We start from the raw sequence: 18,297 nt of genomic DNA on the forward strand, positions 1-18,297 counted from the left end.
GTTCAATCAGCTCCATTTGGATGTTGGTTGGTGCATTTTCCACATCAACTGCGAAGGGATTACTAAGCAGTTCAAACCTACATTTCTGGACATTTAAGTCGGCAAATCGCCGGCTAAACTCAGCGGCGAGAACACTGAGTTTTTCAGCAAACTGTGCGCATGGGAACACGGCGGTAGAGATCTGCGCTTTTATGGTTTGGCAGCAGGGAAAATGGCAAGGGTTTCCTTGCAGCATCTGATTCTCCCACAGGCACAGTTTAGTTTTAAAGGCCCTCACTGCAGCGTACATGTCTGTGATGATGCGCCCCCGCCCCTGAAGCTGCAGGTTCAGCGCATCGAGATGGCTCGAGATGTCACAGAGAAAGGCCAGCTCACACAGCAACTTTTGCTCCCGGAGCTCTGCTGTATCCTTCCCTTTGGTTTCCAGGAATTGACATATTTCCTCACGCAGCTCGAAACATCTGTTCAGTACTTTTCCTCTGCTTAGCCATCTCACCTCTGTGTGATACGGCACGTCTGCGTATTCCGAACCACACTCCTAAACTGGCGGTGATTCAGACCTTTGGCTCTTATAAAGTTAACTACCTGTGTTACTGTGGTCATAACATGTTCCATCTTTAGGGCTTTGGCACACAGTGATTCCTGATGTATGATGCAGTGGTAAACAGTTAGCTCACCTGCACAGTTCTCTTCCCGCATCTTCTCCCGAACCATGCCCACCAGTCCACTCTTTTTACCGCACAACGAGTTTATCCCACGGCAGCTTTATTTCAGTTACACATTTGGAAACCTCCTCAAAGATTTCCTTTCCTGTGGTTGTGCCATGCATCGATTTGAATCCCAATAGCTCCTCCGTAACACACAGATTTGAGTCCACTCCACGGATGAAGACTGACAGCTGAGCAGTATCAGATGCGTCGCAGCTCTCATCCACAGCGAGGGAGAACGCAACGAAATCTTTTCCCTTTTCCATCAGCTGGTCATACGGATTGGTGGCAAGATCACATGTGCGATCAGCTACTGTGTTCCTGCTCAGGCTCACGTTTGAAAATGCTTGCTTTTTCTCTGGGCATACGAGGTCACAAACTTTCATCATGCACTTTTTCACGAACTCTCCCTCATTAAAGGGCCGGGCTGATTTTGCGATCTCTGCTGCCACTATATAACTAGCCTTTACAGCAGCCTCACTTTGTGATGTGGCTTTTTTGAACATATTCTGTTGTGAAACCAAACTTCTTTTCATCTCCTCTACTTTCTGGCTCCTTTGAGTCATGTCCAGGTCCTTGTATTTGTCATGGTGTTTCGTTTCGTTTCATAGTGTCGTCTAATGTTGTACTCCTTACTTACAGCCACGTTGACTCCACAAACAAGACAAACAGGTTTGTCTTTTACATATGTAAACAGATATTCTGCCTCCCACTTGTCCAGAAAGCTCCTGTTTTCTGCCTTTCTTTTCGCCATTTTTGGGAAGGGATGGCGCGCTGACAGTTGTAGCGTCTATGTTGCTATGACTACTGTCACAGAGGAGAGGGCGTTTCTGGGTCCTGTCCTGATTGGCGCGCGAAAATAACAGCAGAGCATTATGGGATTCGTAGTATTAGCGGTGAATGCGCTGTATAATACCGGCGGGCCAGCTCTAGTAGTAATTTGGTATTGTCTCGCGGGCCAAATATAATTACCCCACGGGCCAACACCCATGCTGTAAACCATAGGGTTGAGGAGTGAAAGTGGCATAAAGAACTGTCAGAGAGAGAGAGAGAGAGAGAGAGAGAGAGAGAGAGAGAGAGAGAGAGAGAGAGAGAGAGAGAGAGAGAGAGAGAGAGAGATGATACAGGAAGTAATAGAGAGAGTGAGCCCAAACCCACCATGTATTTCCTCCACTGCCCAACCATCTGTTCCTCAATCCTGTCTCCCTTACTGGCTGTCTCCAGATCTCCGGTCCTATCTCCTTCCCTGGCTGCCTCCAGGTCTCTGGTCCTGTCTCCCTCCCTGGCTGACTCCAGATCTCCGGTCCTGTCTCCCTCCCTGGCTGTCTCCAGATCTCTGGTCCTGTCTCCCTCCCTGGCTGTCTCCAGGTCTCTGGTCAGTCTGTGGAGCAGGCCCAGGAGCTGCCTGATGTCCTCCCCCAGGCGCTGGCAGCGGCTCTGGTACTGGCTCTGAGAGTCCAGGCTGCTCTTCAGGCTCTCTCCGGCCTCACACAAGCTCTGTCTCAGCCTCTGCCAGTCCAGACGCAGCTCCTCTGCTTCCTCCACCACCACATCCGCCCCCCCGGGGGACGTGTTGGCCCGCACTGCCTCCGCCATGACCTCGATGTGCTGCAGTGTCCTCTCCTCACTGGACACGTTGTCATCCAGGGTCTGACAGAGGAGAGAGGGTTAGGCTGTGTCCTGATTCTCTACCCTACTGACACTTTATCATATTCTTTCAAATCCATGACACAACACTAGGGAAATTACAGGTTGTTCTTAGCATGGTATGTGTCCCTCCCAGCAGAATCAAATCAAGTCAAATCAAACCTTATTTAAAATGCAAGTCATGGGACTAGGGTGTACTTCTCTCACCTGTCCCTCCCAGAAGTCATGTGACTAGGGTGTACTTCTCCCACCTGTCCCTCCCAGAAGTCATGTGACTAGGGTGTACTTCTCTCTCCTGTCCCTCCCAAAAGTCATGTGACTAGGGTGTACTTCTCTCACCTGTCCCTCCCAGAAGTCATGTGACTAGGGTGTACTTCTCTCACCTGTAGGGCTCGGAGTTTGTTCTCGGCTGTGTCCTCTGTCTCAGTGAGGGTGTTGAGCTCCTTAGTCTTGGACACCAGCCAGGCCTGGAACTTCAGGACATCTCTCTGGTACATCTGGTGCTCTTCAGCTATCTTCTGCAGCACCGACAACCTCTCCTGTTGAAATGAAAATCTGGGATTAGTACATATATTTTTTTCACTTAAAAATGTGTGATATAGCCATTGATTGTTGTTTTTCAAATCCCAGATTGCCCCTTTAAAAGCCAAGTAACCGTTATAAAAAAAAACATTTAAAAAAAACACAGATTCAGTTTTCACTATTTTATGAGGATCCCCATTAGCTACTGCTGAAGCAGCAGTTAGTCTTCCTGGGGTCCACGATGCTCTATGATAATAACAGAACCAGAGAAAGAGCTAATAAAAGGAAAGAAACCCATATCAATATGGAGCAGATACATGCAAATTGCTTTGAATAAAGAAACCTCATTGGTGTCCTGGGAAATAATAGAATAGCATCTTATTCAGAATAACATTTTTTTAAACTTAGATTAGAAGTAGCTGGTCCAGCTTCTTTCCAGGTGTAGGGGAAGAAATGTGCTCCTCTATTAATAAGCAACAACTTCAATATGAAAGAGAACATCAACCATTACAATGACATTCCCCCTTGGACCAGACACACGGCTCTGACACATGTCTGTCTGTCTGCCTGTCTGTCTGTCTGTCTGTCTGTCTGTCTGTCTGTCTGTCTGCCTGCCTGCCTGCGAATGAAACGGCAACATGGTTTCAATCATTACATTATGTTTGTATATAGCCTACCCTGACAGTAATCGTGGTGTACACATTATATCCCTTAGCTCTATACAGGAATGCTTGCCTGGGTTTTGTGCAGAGAAATCGAGGGGATAGGTCGAAAGACTTTGAATGAGAGTCATCAGAAAGCCTCCATTATACTACACACGCACGCACGCACACACACACACACACACACGCACAAACACAGACACACACATACAGACACACACACACCTCAGCCTTGTCCCGTATGCTGTTATAGGCCAGCTGGAGTCTCTCCTGTGCTTCCTGGTCCACACTGGGATCCTGGATGCGGTTGTGCAGCGCTGCAGCCTCGTCCACCAGCCTCTCCAGCAACAGTGCCTGGTTCTGGACGTCACTCAGCAGGATGCGCTGGTTGTCTACCTGGAACACACACGTTAGATTACATTACATTACATTAGGGTGGCTTTTGAATTGTTTATCAATAATAAAACATAATACAAGTCCTTTATTCTGCAAAAAAGTTCTGTTTATGCATTATTTAAAGGGCTTGGGGTAAGCACATTGGCTTGTCCCAGTAGTGATGTTTAGAGTCGTAGTGACATGTTTGGGGGATTTAGAGATACACTACATGACCAAAAGTACGTGGACACCCGCTTGTTGAACATCTCATTCCAAAATCATGGGTATTAATATGGAGTTGGTCCCCCCTTTGCTGCTATAACAGCCTCGCCTCTTCTGGGAAGGCTTTCCACTATATGTTGTAACATTACCGTGGAGACTTGCTTCCATTTAGTAACAAGAGTATTAGTGAGGTCAGCACTGATGCTGGGCTATTAGTCCTGGCTCGCAGTTGGCATACCAATTCATCCCAATAGTGTTTGATGTGGTTGAGGTCAGGGCTCAGTGCAGGCCAGTCAAGTTCTTCCACACCGATCTCGACAAACTATTTCTGTATGGACCTCGTTTTGTGCATGGGGGCATTGTTATGCTGAAACAGGAAAGGGTCTTCCCCTAAACTGTTGCCTCAAAGTTAGAAGCACAGAATCATCTAGAATGTCACTGTATGCTATAGCGGTAAGATTTCCCTTCACTGGAACTAAGGGGCCTAGCCCAAACCACTGAGCTCTTTAGTAAGGCCATTCTAATGCCAATGTTTGTCTATGGAGATAGCAAGGCTGTGTGCTCGATTTTATTCACCTGTCAGCAACGGGTGTGGCTGAAAGAGCCAAATCCACTGATTTGAAGGGGTGTCCACATACTTTTGCATATATAGTATATATATTATTTTGAGTGCTATAACGTAAACAAAGGTATTTCATCTACTGTATTGATCAGGTATAGAGCAATACAAACACATTAGGATAATAAAATACTTTATTTTTTACTAGTATAACGTCTGTCCCTCAGTTTAGTGTCATTGGTGTTACCACCTTGAAAATGACTCATTACAAAGATATACAAGGACCGTGAGCATTCTCTCCAGTGACAAACTGTTATTGTGTAGGGGTCTATATTAAAGAAAATTGGTGTTAGTCAATTGGGTCACTTGGTGTTAGTCAATTTAAATGAAGGGAAATAACATTGTGAGCAAAATGATTAATCAAATCACTTTGGTAAATTACATTTAAAGGGTTGATGACCTTAGATTTGAGCCTTCTTGCCTCCATTTCAGAAAATCCTCATTTACCAAAAATGTATCTATTTACTACTCCTATTGTGGCCAAAAGTTATCATAATGGTACAAATGATTTAAAGTCATTAAGCTGCCATATCAGTTGATTTAGAATAGGAAGATGACCCAAATACATTTAAATAAATACAAATGTAAAAAAATTAAGTTAATTATTTCCAAAATGTCAATCCCAAATGCCACTGTAATTGAAGAACGACCCATTGGATACTTTCCAGCTTGAACTTGGTGCATCAGCAAGCTAGCTCCTCTATAGGTTTAATAGGCAGCATTCGTTGGTTCAATTGATGTGGCTAGGGTTTTCAACTACGAACTCAAAGATGGCTTCCTACAAGAAGTAGGAATCTAACAGCCTATGAACACAGTTCAGGCTAGGCTACTGAAATGGTACCAGTAGTATTACCTCTCTTCCCCTGGCTAAACGTCACTATTGTTGACACCCAACACCTGGTGTGTTTGCTCACCTGCCACAATTTCTCCTTCACCCCCAGCTGCAGCTCCACCTCCGGCTCCAGACTGCGACGCACGATGACCAGCCACATCTCAAACTCCTCATACGCCTTCAGGTACTCACTCCAGTGCAGCCACACCCACTCTATACGACTAAGGAAAGACGAGATGGAATGGTAGGTAAGACTTTATAATCATGAACAAGCATTTAGAAACGATTTATATACTATTATCAATAAGTATTTCATTATGAAATATTTAAGCATGTATGAAGGCATATTCAAGGTGACAAACAATAGACCTCCGAAAACTGATACGTGTAGCTATATGGCTTAAAATATATCTATATAAAAAACGAAAAAAAAAGGCCTTCTGCTGTGACTATGTAATTAAACAAATATGTGTAAACTACTGGAAGGAATATATTCACTCATGCCTACATTATCCATGTGTTGGTAACATATCCTGTTTACACACGGACGACTTTCTTCTAAAAGAGAAAGGAGGCTTAATACTAATTGTGGTTTCTTTTTAAAGAAACATTATAGTAATTGACCTGCCATTTTCAGCTCTCATAGAAGTCATGGAAGGTCATAGGGGTCGTGGAGGGGTCATGGAGGAGTCATGGGTTAGCCTACCTGTGGCAGTGGATGATGTAGGTGCAGGTCTCCTCCCATAATGCTTTGAGTTCTTTGAGTCTGGCGTGGGTGATGTTCCTTGTCCCCTGGTTACCGTTCTGCAGTAAGACCTCTGCAGCTACAAGCACCTTGTCAAACTTCACATGACCCTCGTGCTCCGACTGGTGGATTTTCTGACCACCAATAACACACAGGAGAGGCTTGATGAGATCATGAATTTTGTGATGACAGATAATAATGTGATCAAGCATACAGAAGCTTCTCTCGAGGGAAACAAACCTGAGAGAATGGTGGAAGCAACGGAATGAAAAAGGAGAGTTGGAATTAGACTAATGTTGAGGCCGGCTCTGGTTTCACATACCAAGGTTCTACTGTATTACAGGGTTTAAAGTTGAATGGCCAGTTGAGGACAGCCATAACCACAGCCATGCTGGAAAGGACAATGTGAAAAGATGTATCCGAGCCTGCACAGTATGGTTCAGGCTGGTTCAATAGTGGGAAACAGGCATTTGACCCTCGGTCACGCTGTCTCTCTGAGCCTGTGTCAGTAGGGCTGGGCAGTATAGCGGTATTTTACTACAGTACCAGTCAAAAGTTTGGACACACCTACTCATTCAAGGGGTTTTCTTTATTTTTACTATTTTCTACATTGTAGAATAATAGTGAAGACATCAAAACTATTAAATAACACATATGGAATCATGTAGTACCCCAAAAAAGTGTTTAACAAATTAAAATATATTCTATATTTGAGATTCTTCAAAGTAGCCACCCTTTACCTTGATGACAGCTTTGCACACTTTTATCATTCTCTCAACCAGCTTAATGAGGTAGTCACCAAGAAGGCATTTCAATTAACAGGTGTGCCTTGTTAAAAGTTCATTTGTGGAATTTCTTTCCTTAATGCGTTTGAGCCAATCAGTTGTGTTGTGACAAGGTAGCGGTGGTATACAGAAGATAGCCCTATTTGGCAAAAGACCAAGTCCATATTATGGCAAGAACAGCTCAAAAAAGCTAAGAGAAACGAGAGTCCATCATTACTTTAAAACATGAAGGTCAGTCATTAGGGAAGATTTCAAGAACTTTGAAAGTTTCTTCAAGTGCAGTCACAAAAACCATCAAGCGCTACGATGAAACTGGCTCTAATGAGGACCGCCACAGGAAAGGAAGACCCAGAGTTACCTCTGCTGTATAGGATATGTTCATTAGTTACCAGCCTCAGAAAGTGCAACCCAAATAAATGCTAGGTATCCCCCTTTCCCTTTACAGAGTTCAAGTAACAGACACATCTCAACATCAACTGTTCAGAATAGACTGTGTGAATCAGGCCTTCATGGCCAAATTGCTGTAAAGAAACCACTACTAAAGAACACCAATAATAAGAAGAGACTTGCTTGGGCCAAGAAAGACGAGCAATGAACATTAGACTGGTGGAAATCTGTCCTTTGGTCTAATAAGTTCGCGATTTTTGGTTCCAACCGCCATGTCTTTGTGAGAGTAGGTGAACGGATGATCTCCGCATGTGTGATTCCCACCGTGAAGCATGGAGAAGGAGGTGTAATGGTGCTTTGCTGGTGACACTGTTGGGTGATTTATTTAGAATTCAAGGCACACTTAACCAGCATGGCTACCACAGCATTCTGCAGCGATATGCCATCCCATCTGGTTTGCGCTTAGTGGGACTATAATTTATTTTTCAACAGGACAATAACCCAAAACACACCTCCAGGCTGTGTAAGGCCTATTTGAACAAGAAGGAGAGTGATGGAGTGCTGCATCAGACTACCTGGCCTCCACAATTACCCAACCTCAACACAATTGAGATAGGTTGGGATGAGTCGGACCGCAGAGAGAAGGACAAGCAGCCAACAAGTGCTCAGCATATGTGGGAACACCTTCAAGACTGTTAGAAAAGCATTCCTACCTTCTATAACGGTATTTGAATGTTTGGCCTCTCTCTCTGTCAAAGAGGAATAGGCGAAGCATGAATATGTTGGCTACATGAAGAAATATTTAATGTAGCCAAAGATTATAGGGTTCCCTAGGAAACACTGACCATCACATTGGTTCCTACCATGTCACAATAACTCCTCCCTGGCAATTTCGTTCATTGTTATGTCAAACACCACTGAATTCAAAGCGCTCGCTATTATTTATATTCTTTTTTTTCATCTTTTTTTTTTTACATTTTATCCCCTTTTCTCCCCAATTTCCGTGGTATCCAATCGCTAGAAATTGCTATCTTGTCTCATCGCTACAACTCCCGTACGGGCTCGGGAGAGACGAAGGTTGAAAGTCATGCGTCCTCCGAAGCACAACCCAACCAAGCTGCACTGCTTCTTTAACACAGCGCGCCTCCAACCCGGAAGCCAGCCGCACCAATGTGTCGGAGGAAACACCGTGCACCTGGCCCCCTTGGTTAGCGCGCACTGCTCCCAGCCCGCCACAGGAGTCGCATGAGCGCGATGAGACAAGGAAATCCCTACCGGCCAAACCCTCCCTAACCCGGACGACGCTGGCCCAATTGTGCGTCGCCCCACGGACCTCCCGGTCGCGGCCGGCTGCGACAGAGCCTGGGGGCAAACCCAGAGACTCTGGTGGCGCAGTTAGCACTGCGATGCAGTGCCCTAGACCACTGCGCCACCCGGGAGGCCCTATTATTTATATTCTAACTATAGAATTAGAATGAACTTTCTATTTACAAGTTCACTCAAGTGTTTCAATCTAAATCGCAGGTCAAATCACAATTGCAACATTTGGTAAAAATGGCCCATATTGTGCTACGTGGCAGAGTGAAACTGTTCTGAAATGAGTGCAGGAAATGCAGAAATTGATGGAAATGCAAGAAATGTGTTTTGGTTGAAGTTGACCTGAACAGTATAAAACAATCAAAATGGAGAAAGACCCATTGAAATCACTTTGAGACCCAACCCTTACTAACAGTGAGACCCAACCCTTACTAAGTACTGACACAGGCTCAGAGAGACAGTAAGACCCAACCCTAACTAAGTACTGACACAGGCTCAGAGAAACATTGAGACCCAACCCTAACTAAGTACTGACACAGGCTCAGAGAGGAGTAGTTAGTAGTGTCAGTAGTAGTTAGTCGTGTCAGGAGTAGTTAGTAGTGTCAGGAGTAGTTAGTAGTGTCAGGAGTAGTTAGTAGTGTCAGGAGTAGTTAGTCGTGTCAGGAGTAGTTAGTAGTGTCAGTAGTAGTTAGTCGTGTCAGGAGTAGTTAGTAGTGTCAGGAGTAGTTAGTAGTGTCAGGAGTAGTTAGTAGTGTCAGGAGTAGTTAGTAGTGTCAGTAGTAGTTAGTAGTGTCAGGAGTAGTTAGTGGTGTCAGGAGTAGTTAGTAGTGTCAGTAGTAGTTAGTCGTGTCAGGAGTAGTTAGTAGTGTCGGGAGTAGTTAGTCGTGTCAGGAGTAGTTAGTGGTGTCAGGAGTAGTTAGTAGTGTCAGTAGTAGTTAGTCGTGTCAGGAGTAGTTAGTAGTGTCAGTAGTAGTTAGTAGTGTCAGGAGTAGTTAGTGGTGTCAGGAGTAGTTAGTAGTGTCAGGAGTAGTTAGTAGTCTCAGGAGTAGTTAGTAGTGTCAGTAGTAGTTAGTAGTGTCAGTAGTAGTTAGTGGTGTCAGGAGTAGTTAGTAGTGTCAGTAGTAGTTAGTAGTGTCAGTAGTAGTTAGTCGTGTCAGGAGTAGTTAGTAGTGTCAGGAGTAGTTAGTAGTGTCAGGAGTAGTTAGTAGTGTCAGGAGTAGTTAGTAGCATCAGTAGTAGTTAGTAGTGTCAGGAGTAGTTAGTAGTGTCAGGAGTAGTTAGTAGTGTCAGTAGTAGTTAGTCGTGTCAGGAGTAGTTAGTAGTGTCAGGAGTAGTTAGTAGTGTCAGTAGTAGTTAGTCGTGTCAGGAGTAGTTAGTAGTGTCAGGAGTAGTTAGTAGTGTCAGTAGTAGTTAGTGGTGTCAGGAGTAGTTAGTAGTGTCAGGAGTAGTTAGTCGTGTCAGGAGTAGTTAGTAGTGTCAGGAAGTAGTTAGTAGTGTCAGTTGTAGTTAGTAGTGTCAGGAGTAGTTAGTAGTGTCCGTAGTAGTTAGTAGTGTCAGTTGTAGTTAGTAGTGTCAGGAGTAGTTAGTAGTGACCGTAGTAGTTAGTAGTGTCAGGAGTAGTTAGTAGTGTCAGGAGTAGTTAGTAGTGTCAGTATTAATTAGTAGTGGCAGGAGTAGTTAGTAGTGTCAGTAGTAGTTAGTAGTGTCAGGAGTAGTTAGTAGTGTCCGTAGTAGTTAGTAGTGTCAGGAGTAGTTAGTAGTGTCAGGAGTAGTTAGTAGTGTCAGGAGTAGTTAGTAGTGTCAGTAGTAGTTAGTAGTGTCAGGAGTAGTTAGTAGTGTCAGGAAGTAGTTAGTAGTGTCAGTTGTAGTTAGTAGTGTCAGGAGTAGTTAGTAGTGTCCGTAGTAGTTAGTAGTGTCAGGAGTAGTTAGTAGTGTCAGGAGTAGTTAGTAGTGTCAGTAGTTGGTTGTAGTGTCAGGAGTAGTTAGTAGTGTCAGTTGTAGTTAGTAGTGTCAGGAGTAGTTAGTAGTGTCCGTAGTAGTTAGTCGTGTCAGGAGTAGTTAGTAGTGTCAGGAGTAGTTAGTCGTGTCAGGAGTAGTTAGTAGTGTCAGGAGTAGTTAGTAGTGTCAGTATTAATTAGTAGTGTCAGGAGTAGTTAGTAGTGTCAGTTGTAGTTAGTAGTGTCAGGAGTAGTTAGTAGTGTCCGTAGTAGTTAGTAGTGTCAGGAGTAGTTAGTAGTGTCAGGAGTAGTTAGTAGTGTCAGGAGTAGTTAGTAGTGTCAGGAGTAGTTAGTAGTGTCAGTTGTAGTTAGTAGTGTCAGGAGTAGTTAGTAGTGTCAGGAGTAGTTAGTAGTGTCAGGAGTAGTTAGTAGTGTCAGGAGTAGTTAGTGGTGTCAGGAGTAGTTAGTAGTGTCAGTAGTAGTTAGTAGTGTCAGTAGTAGTTAGTAGTGTCAGGAGTAGTTAGTTGTATCAGTAGTAGTTAGTAGTGTCAGGAGTAGTTAGTAGTGTCAGTAGTAGTTAGTAGTGTCAGTAGTAGTTAGTAGTGTCAGGAGTAGTTAGTAGTGTCAGTAGTAGTTAGTAGTGTCAGTAGTAGTTAGTAGTGTCAGGAGTAGTTAGTAGTGTCAGTAGTTGGTTGTAGTGTCAGTAGTTGGTTGTGTCAGTGGTTGGTTGTGTCAGTAGTAGTTAGTAGTGTCAGGAGTAGTTAGTAGTGTCAGTAGTAGTTAGTTGTGTCAGTAGTAGTTAGTAGTGTCAGTAGTAGTTAGTAGTGTCAGTAGTAGTTAGTAGTGTCAGTAGTAGTTAGTAGTGTCAGGAGTAGTTAGTAGTGTCAGGAGTAGTTAGTAGTGTCAGGAGTAGTTAGTAGAGTCAGTAGTTGGTTGTGGCAGTGGTTGGTTGTGGCAGTGGTTGGTTGTGTCAGTAGTTGGCTGTGTCAGTAGTTGGTTGTGTCAGTGGTTGGTTGTGTCAGTGGTTGGTTGTGTCAGTGGTTGGTTGTGTGAGTAGTTGGTTAGGGTTGGGTCTCACCTCTGTCTCTCTGAGTCTGGCCTCCAGGGCGGCCCGGGGGCCCTGGGTGTTGTCGTTGAGCCGGAGCCGCTCCTGGACGGCCAACATCCAGGACATAGCTGCCTCCAGGCTCTCCCTAAACAGGATCTCCTGCTGCTCCTGATGAGTCATCTGGACACACCAGCCTGTGGAGGAGAGGAGAGACGTTTAAACAGGCATTCGAAAAACAACAACAGCCACCCGCCACTTGTTTTGGTAAACAGCTGAATAATGTGGCTAAAGAAATCACCACTCTCAAATTCTGCCTGCGGTGAAGTACAGAGAAGATATGTATTTAAAAGGATGTGTGTGTGTGTGTGTGTGTGTGTGTGTGTGTGTGTGTGTGTGTGTGTGTGTGTGTGTGTGTGTGTGTGTGTGTGTGTGTGTGTGTGTGTGTGTGTGTGTGTGTGTGTGTGTGTGTGTGTGTGTGTGTGTGTGTGGTGTGTGTGTGTGTGTGCAGAGTCCATTAGTAAATAGAAAGCTTTTGTCAGATGATCAACTGGAGATAGACTACCACCAACAACACAGAAGTATAGAAGTGATACTGCTGCATGTCTTTTTTTCCTTATGTTGCAACCAACTGGCTCACAGCTGTAAATTCTGGATGTACAGTATAGGTATCAGTCAAAAGTTTGGACATACCTACTCATTCAAGGGTTTTTCATTATTTTTACTACTTCTACATTGTAAAATAATAGTGAAGACATCAAAACTATGAAATAACACATATGGAATCATGTAGTAACCAATAAAGTGTTAAATCTAAATATATTTTATATTTCAGATTCTTCAAAGTAGCCACCCTTCGCCTTGATGACAGCTTTGCACACTCTTGGCATTGTCTCAACCAGCTTCATGAGGTCGTCACCTGGAATGCATAACAATTAACATGTGTGGCTTGTTAAAAGTTCATTTGTGGAATTTCATTCCCTCTTAACGCGTTTGAGGCACTCAGTTGTGCTGTGACAAGATAGCTCTATTTGGTAAAATACCAAGTCCATATTATGGCAAGAACAGCTCAAATTAGCAAAGAGAAACGACAGACTTGGTCATTTACCAAATAGGGCTATCTTCTGTATACCACCCCTACCCTACAACACAACTGATTGGCTCAAACGCATAAAATAAAAAAAATCCACAAATTAAAATTTAACAAGGCACACCTGTTAACTGAAATGCATACCAGGTGACTATGCATTCCAGGTGACGACCTCATGAAGCTGGTTGAGACAATGCCAAGAGTGTGCAAAGCTGTCATCAACGCAAAGGGTGGCTACTTTGAAGAATCTCCAATATAAAATATATTTTGATTTGTTTAACACTTTTTTTGGTTACTACATGATTGTATAAGTGTTATTTCATTGTTTTTATGTCTTCATTATTATTCTATAACGTGGAAAATAGTACAAATAAAGAAAAACCCTTGAATGAGTAGGTGTGTCCAACCTTTTGACTGGTCCTGTAGATACTTGAGTAAATCTACACAACATCACTACCTAGGTCTAGGTCTACTTCTTTGCTCCACGGTTTCTTCAGAGAAGACATAGCATGACTTTACTTGGGAGGATCGCTCACACAGCCTACATAACATAACTCGTCTGATCAAAGACCACACCACAAAAGAAATCCTTGAATGGGTGTAATCAACATACTTCAGTCAGTGCTGCACTGTTGAATCCGGCTATGAAGGAATGAGGGTGGTGCATTAAAGCATACCTATGACCAATTAGCATACTGTGGAATGTGAACTTAAGATCTACCTACCCCACCCAACAATGACGTTGTAGTGTAATGAGGTGTTATCAATGTATTTGACATGATGGTCTGTATGATTGAAAAAGACAGTACTTTCAATGTTTATACTACTCTCCCAAGGTAAGAATATAATATAAAATAATAGAATGGAATGCATTGTAGGCCTAGTCATGACAATACAATGTTAGGAAGGAAATAAGGGCGGTTTGAAGGGCACCGCAGGGAAGACACAAAATCGGCTAGAATGAGCAATTTTCATGCGTGACTCATTTTCCCCCACCACAAAACTCCCCATAATAAGCCCCAAGTTCCTCTGTCTACAGCGAATCTTTTAATATTCTCTATGAATGCAGAATAACATGAACAAAACCATACAATAGTAATTAATGTGATATTTTAATGGATGAACTAAACTTACCGATGTTCCAAAGCCAAGAATAATCAAGTCTAATAGACAAACTTAAAAAGTGTATTTTGAGAGTTTACAAGTAGGCTGGGCCGCTCCCCTCCTCGCGACATCTACTGTCTGACAGCTCGCGCTTCGTAAACGTAAATAAGCTCGCGACACGACTACTGCTTCATCAAGGCTCCATTGTATCAATCTCAGACGGCGTTATGTGTTGACTGAGACGACCTGCATTCGTTGACCGAAAAAGTCCAAATAACTTTTATGGAAATCGTAGAGTAACGACTGAAGCAGAAATATATTTCGGGACATTTGTAAACCTTTATAGCTATAACCAAAGAGGTTTGACATTAAAACGTTTGATATTGGCATATAACCTATAGAGGGATATACATACTATTCCTAGGCTAGGCCTACTGTAGTCGGACAAAGTGATCTTGTAACGATGGAGTCCATCATTTGTCATGCTCTTTTCTGTACAAATATCCATAACACAAACTGCCCTATCGATAACCGAAATAATTGTCGATATGAAATGAAGAACCGACTTACCGACATATGCATCTGGTGAAAGTAGCAACTAGCGTGCCTGAACACAAATGAGCTGATATGTACTGTAAACTTGTGGCATACGCAGGAAGTACAGGCAGAGGCCTCTCTACTATAGCTGCTTTGGCTGGCGGACCAGATTTAGCCAGAGGAGAGCAGCAAATCCGAAACTGATAATCGTGGGGCGTAAGCGTCCTACGTCAACAATTCAAACTGAAAGGCGTACCCTGGAGAGTTGACATAATGGGCGCGTTCCTCTGCCCAGACGTTGTTGACGCCTGCCAGATTTTACAAAGCCTGGAGAGGTATTTTACGTATCAGCTAAACATATCATATGCTATAGCAATCTGTCAGCCAAGACAGGCAATAACGTAGCTCGCAACCATTGGTTTATGCGTCATAGGAGAACGCGATTGGAACCAGTGTGTGTGCGTGTGGCCTACTGTAAATCGTGTGATGAGTCGGTGTATAGTCTCTGAACAGTTGTAATTATTGCTTACACAATTGTCAGTTGAAAATAATTTCAAACAGCAACATTTAGCATGAAACACATGTAATCAATATTTTATTACCACCAAATTATACAATAAATACATTATTTTATTTTCATCATCAACAATATCCACATGGAGTGATGCAGGAAAATATATTCCTTTACCGACCCCTCTATTCAAAATGGAATGGCAAAAGTAGTGTATGGTTTCACAAAACGTGTTCATGTAAACGGTTGTCTGGTGAAGAAATAACCTACAGCTGCATGTATGTAAAGTAACTTTCTGTCCACAGTTTGACACAAAACTACAAAAAGTAGTTGAAGTAGTTGAATTCCAGTTCCTCACCTGACTAATAAAGACTCAAGTGGTCAATTAACAATACTGTACATTTAAGAAGATATCAATGTTTCTATCCCAAACAGCACCCTATTCCCTACATAGTGCACTACTTTTTATCGGAGCATTGGGACACCTTATCTCAAGCCATGTGCTGTTGTTGCTCTACAGTAGCTTGTTAAGGTATGACGGCTGATGGCATAGGACACCTCAGAAGTTTTGAAATTCCACTAACCTACATTCCACTAACCTTCATGAAGTGCCACAAAATGACATTTGTTTTTAGATGTATATACATTGTAGGCCTGCATTGTTTTGTACAATGGCATGTATCCATACAATGTGACCATATTCTATTATGTGAGGTATCAGAAAAAAGAAAATGCATATCTATACATGATTTCTCAGCTTATTTACTTAATACATTAGGTTACGTATGAGCTTATAACTGAAGTTGTTTCCCGTTTGAAATGCTCTACGTTGTTGTGCTTTAAGAACTACACAGCTGTTTTAGCACCTCAGAAAGACCTTACCTGAACCACAAACCATTATTATATACTATATTACATACATTTCACATACGTACAGTTCCAGTCAAAAGTTTAGACACACCTAAACATTCAAGGGTTTTTCATTATTTTTACTATTTTCTATATAGTAGAGTAACACATATGGAACAATTTAGTAACCAAAAAAGTGTTAAACAAATCAAAATATATTTTATATTTGAGATTCTTCAAAGTAGCCATCCTTTGCCTTGATGACAGCTTTGCACACTCTTGACATTCTCTCAACCAGCTTAATGAGGTAGTCACCTGGAATGCATTTCAATTAACAGGTGTGCCTTGGTAAAGTTAATTTGTGGAATTTCTTTCCTTAACTTCTTGCGACTATAGGGGGTGCTGTTTCAAATTAGCATAATTGTCTCTACAGATGAAACGGCTTCCTACTCAATTCTTGATCGTACAATATGCATATTATTGTTATTATTGGATAGAAAACACTATCTAGTTTCTATAGCCGTTTGAATTATGTCTCTGAGTGGAACAGAACTCTTTCTACAGCGAAATCCATGACAGGTTTTGCGAAGGTCTGAGAGCGAAGCTCTGATCTCAGTTCAGTTTAAAGGGGTGTGTATATCCTATGGAACGACACGAACTGCACCCGCCTTCCCCTGGATGTCAGTAACCAATGAGAAGTGGAATGGGCTTCCTACGTAGCTCTCAGAGGTTATAAAACACCAAGGAGTGAGGTACGCCTTCTTTTCGACGTTGAACTTTACGCAGAGAGAGACCGGGGGATGCCATTTTCGAACGCTCAGTAATGAACTTTAGGTATATCAGTCTGTAATTTAATTTGATATAGGTGTTAGAAACATCATAACGAAGCTATTTGAAACCGAGTTATATCAGATTATGCGAGTATATTGCTATTTTTTGGAATTTCCTCAGTATTGCGTAATGAGGATTTGGACACGTTAGCTAATGTTAGCAATTGTTAGCTATAGTTAGCTGCTATATCAGAAGTTGAATGCAACGTTTTACAACCAAGCAACGATTCTTTTGGACAAAAGTACCACTTGGCCAAGATTCCGATGGAAGCTCGTCGAAAAGTAAGAGCTATTTATGATGTTATTCCATTTTTATGTGGAAAAATGTAAACTCAATAACGGTAAATAGTGACGCCGTTATTGCGGCACTAGTCTGTCTGTAACGCACACTGTATGTCTAGTAACGTTAATTTTAAAAATCTAACTTAGCGGTTGCATTAATAACTAATGCATCTTTCATTGCATGGCCAACCTGTATTTTTTTAGTCAAGTTTATGAATAGTTTTAGATAAAAATAGTTGTATTATCATGATGCTGCCGGGCAGATTGCTTGAGTAGTTGGACAGTATTTCCATTGTGTAAGCACGATTTGTGCCGCTAAATATGCACATTTTCGATCAAACTCTATATGGATTGTGTAATATGATGTTACAGGAGTGTCATCGGAAGAATTCTGAGAAGGTTAGTGAAAAAATTAATATATTTTGGCAATGTTGACGTTATCGCTCTCTTTGGCTAGAATCTATGCTCTGGTAATGTTTGAACATGTGGTATGCTAATATAACGATTTATTGTGTTTTCGCTGTAAGACACTTAGAAAATCTGAAATATTGTCTGTATTCACAGGATCTGTGTCTTTCGATTAGTGTATGCTGTGTATTTTTACGAAATGTTTGATGATTAGTAATTAGGTAATACACGTTGCTCTATTTATTTATTCTAGTCCATTTGTGACGGTGGGTGCAATTGTAAACTATGAAATCTACCTGAAATATGCACATTTTTCTAACAAAACCTATCCTATACCATAAATATGTTATCAGACTGTCATCTGATGAGTTTTTTTCTTGGTTAGTGGCTATCAATATCTTAGTTTAGCCGAATTGGTGATAGCACCTGATGGAGTAAGAAACTGATGGAGTTAGAAAAGTGGTGTCTTTTGCTAACGTGGTTAGCTAATAGATTTACATATTTTGTCTTCCCTGTAAAACATTTTAAAAATCTGAAATGGTGGCTTTCTTCACAGGATCTGTATCTTTCATTAGGTGTCTTGGACTTGTGATTTAATGATATTTAGATGCTACTATTTAATTGTGACGCTATGCTAGCGATGCTAATCAGTGTGGGGGGGGGGGGGGGGGTGCTCCCGGATCCGGGGTAGAGGCTCGTTAGAGGTTAATGCGTTTTAGCCAATCAGTTGTATTGTGACAAGGTAGGGGTGCTATACAGAAGATAGCTCTATTTGGCAAAATACCAAGTCCATATTATGGCAAGGACAGCTCAAATAAGCGAAGAGAAACGACAGTCCATCATTATTTTAAGACATGAAGGTTAGTCAATCTGGAAAATTTCAA

General features: G+C 42.2%; 1 protein-coding gene across 1 annotated transcript in view; it reads right to left on the reverse strand.

Annotated features, from left to right (window-relative positions):
• Positions 1–14,787, reverse strand: part of LOC129812823 (nesprin-3-like) — a 62,068-nt gene extending 47,281 nt beyond the window's left edge. Inside the window, exons 1-7 of the mRNA XM_055864720.1 lie at positions 14,567–14,787; positions 11,836–11,999; positions 6,293–6,465; positions 5,669–5,807; positions 3,764–3,934; positions 2,738–2,893; positions 1,866–2,357 (exon numbers count right to left, since the gene is read on the reverse strand). Coding sequence (XP_055720695.1) covers positions 1,866–2,357; positions 2,738–2,893; positions 3,764–3,934; positions 5,669–5,807; positions 6,293–6,465; positions 11,836–11,985 — 1,281 coding nt within the window. The 5' untranslated portion in view covers positions 11,986–11,999; positions 14,567–14,787. The remainder of the gene's footprint in view (positions 1–1,865; positions 2,358–2,737; positions 2,894–3,763; positions 3,935–5,668; positions 5,808–6,292; positions 6,466–11,835; positions 12,000–14,566) is intronic.
• Positions 14,788–18,297: the final 3,510 nt, after the last annotated feature.

The sequence above is a fragment of the Salvelinus fontinalis genome, chromosome 16 (assembly GCF_029448725.1).
Source record: "Salvelinus fontinalis isolate EN_2023a chromosome 16, ASM2944872v1, whole genome shotgun sequence".
Lineage (NCBI taxonomy): Eukaryota > Metazoa > Chordata > Actinopteri > Salmoniformes > Salmonidae > Salvelinus > Salvelinus fontinalis.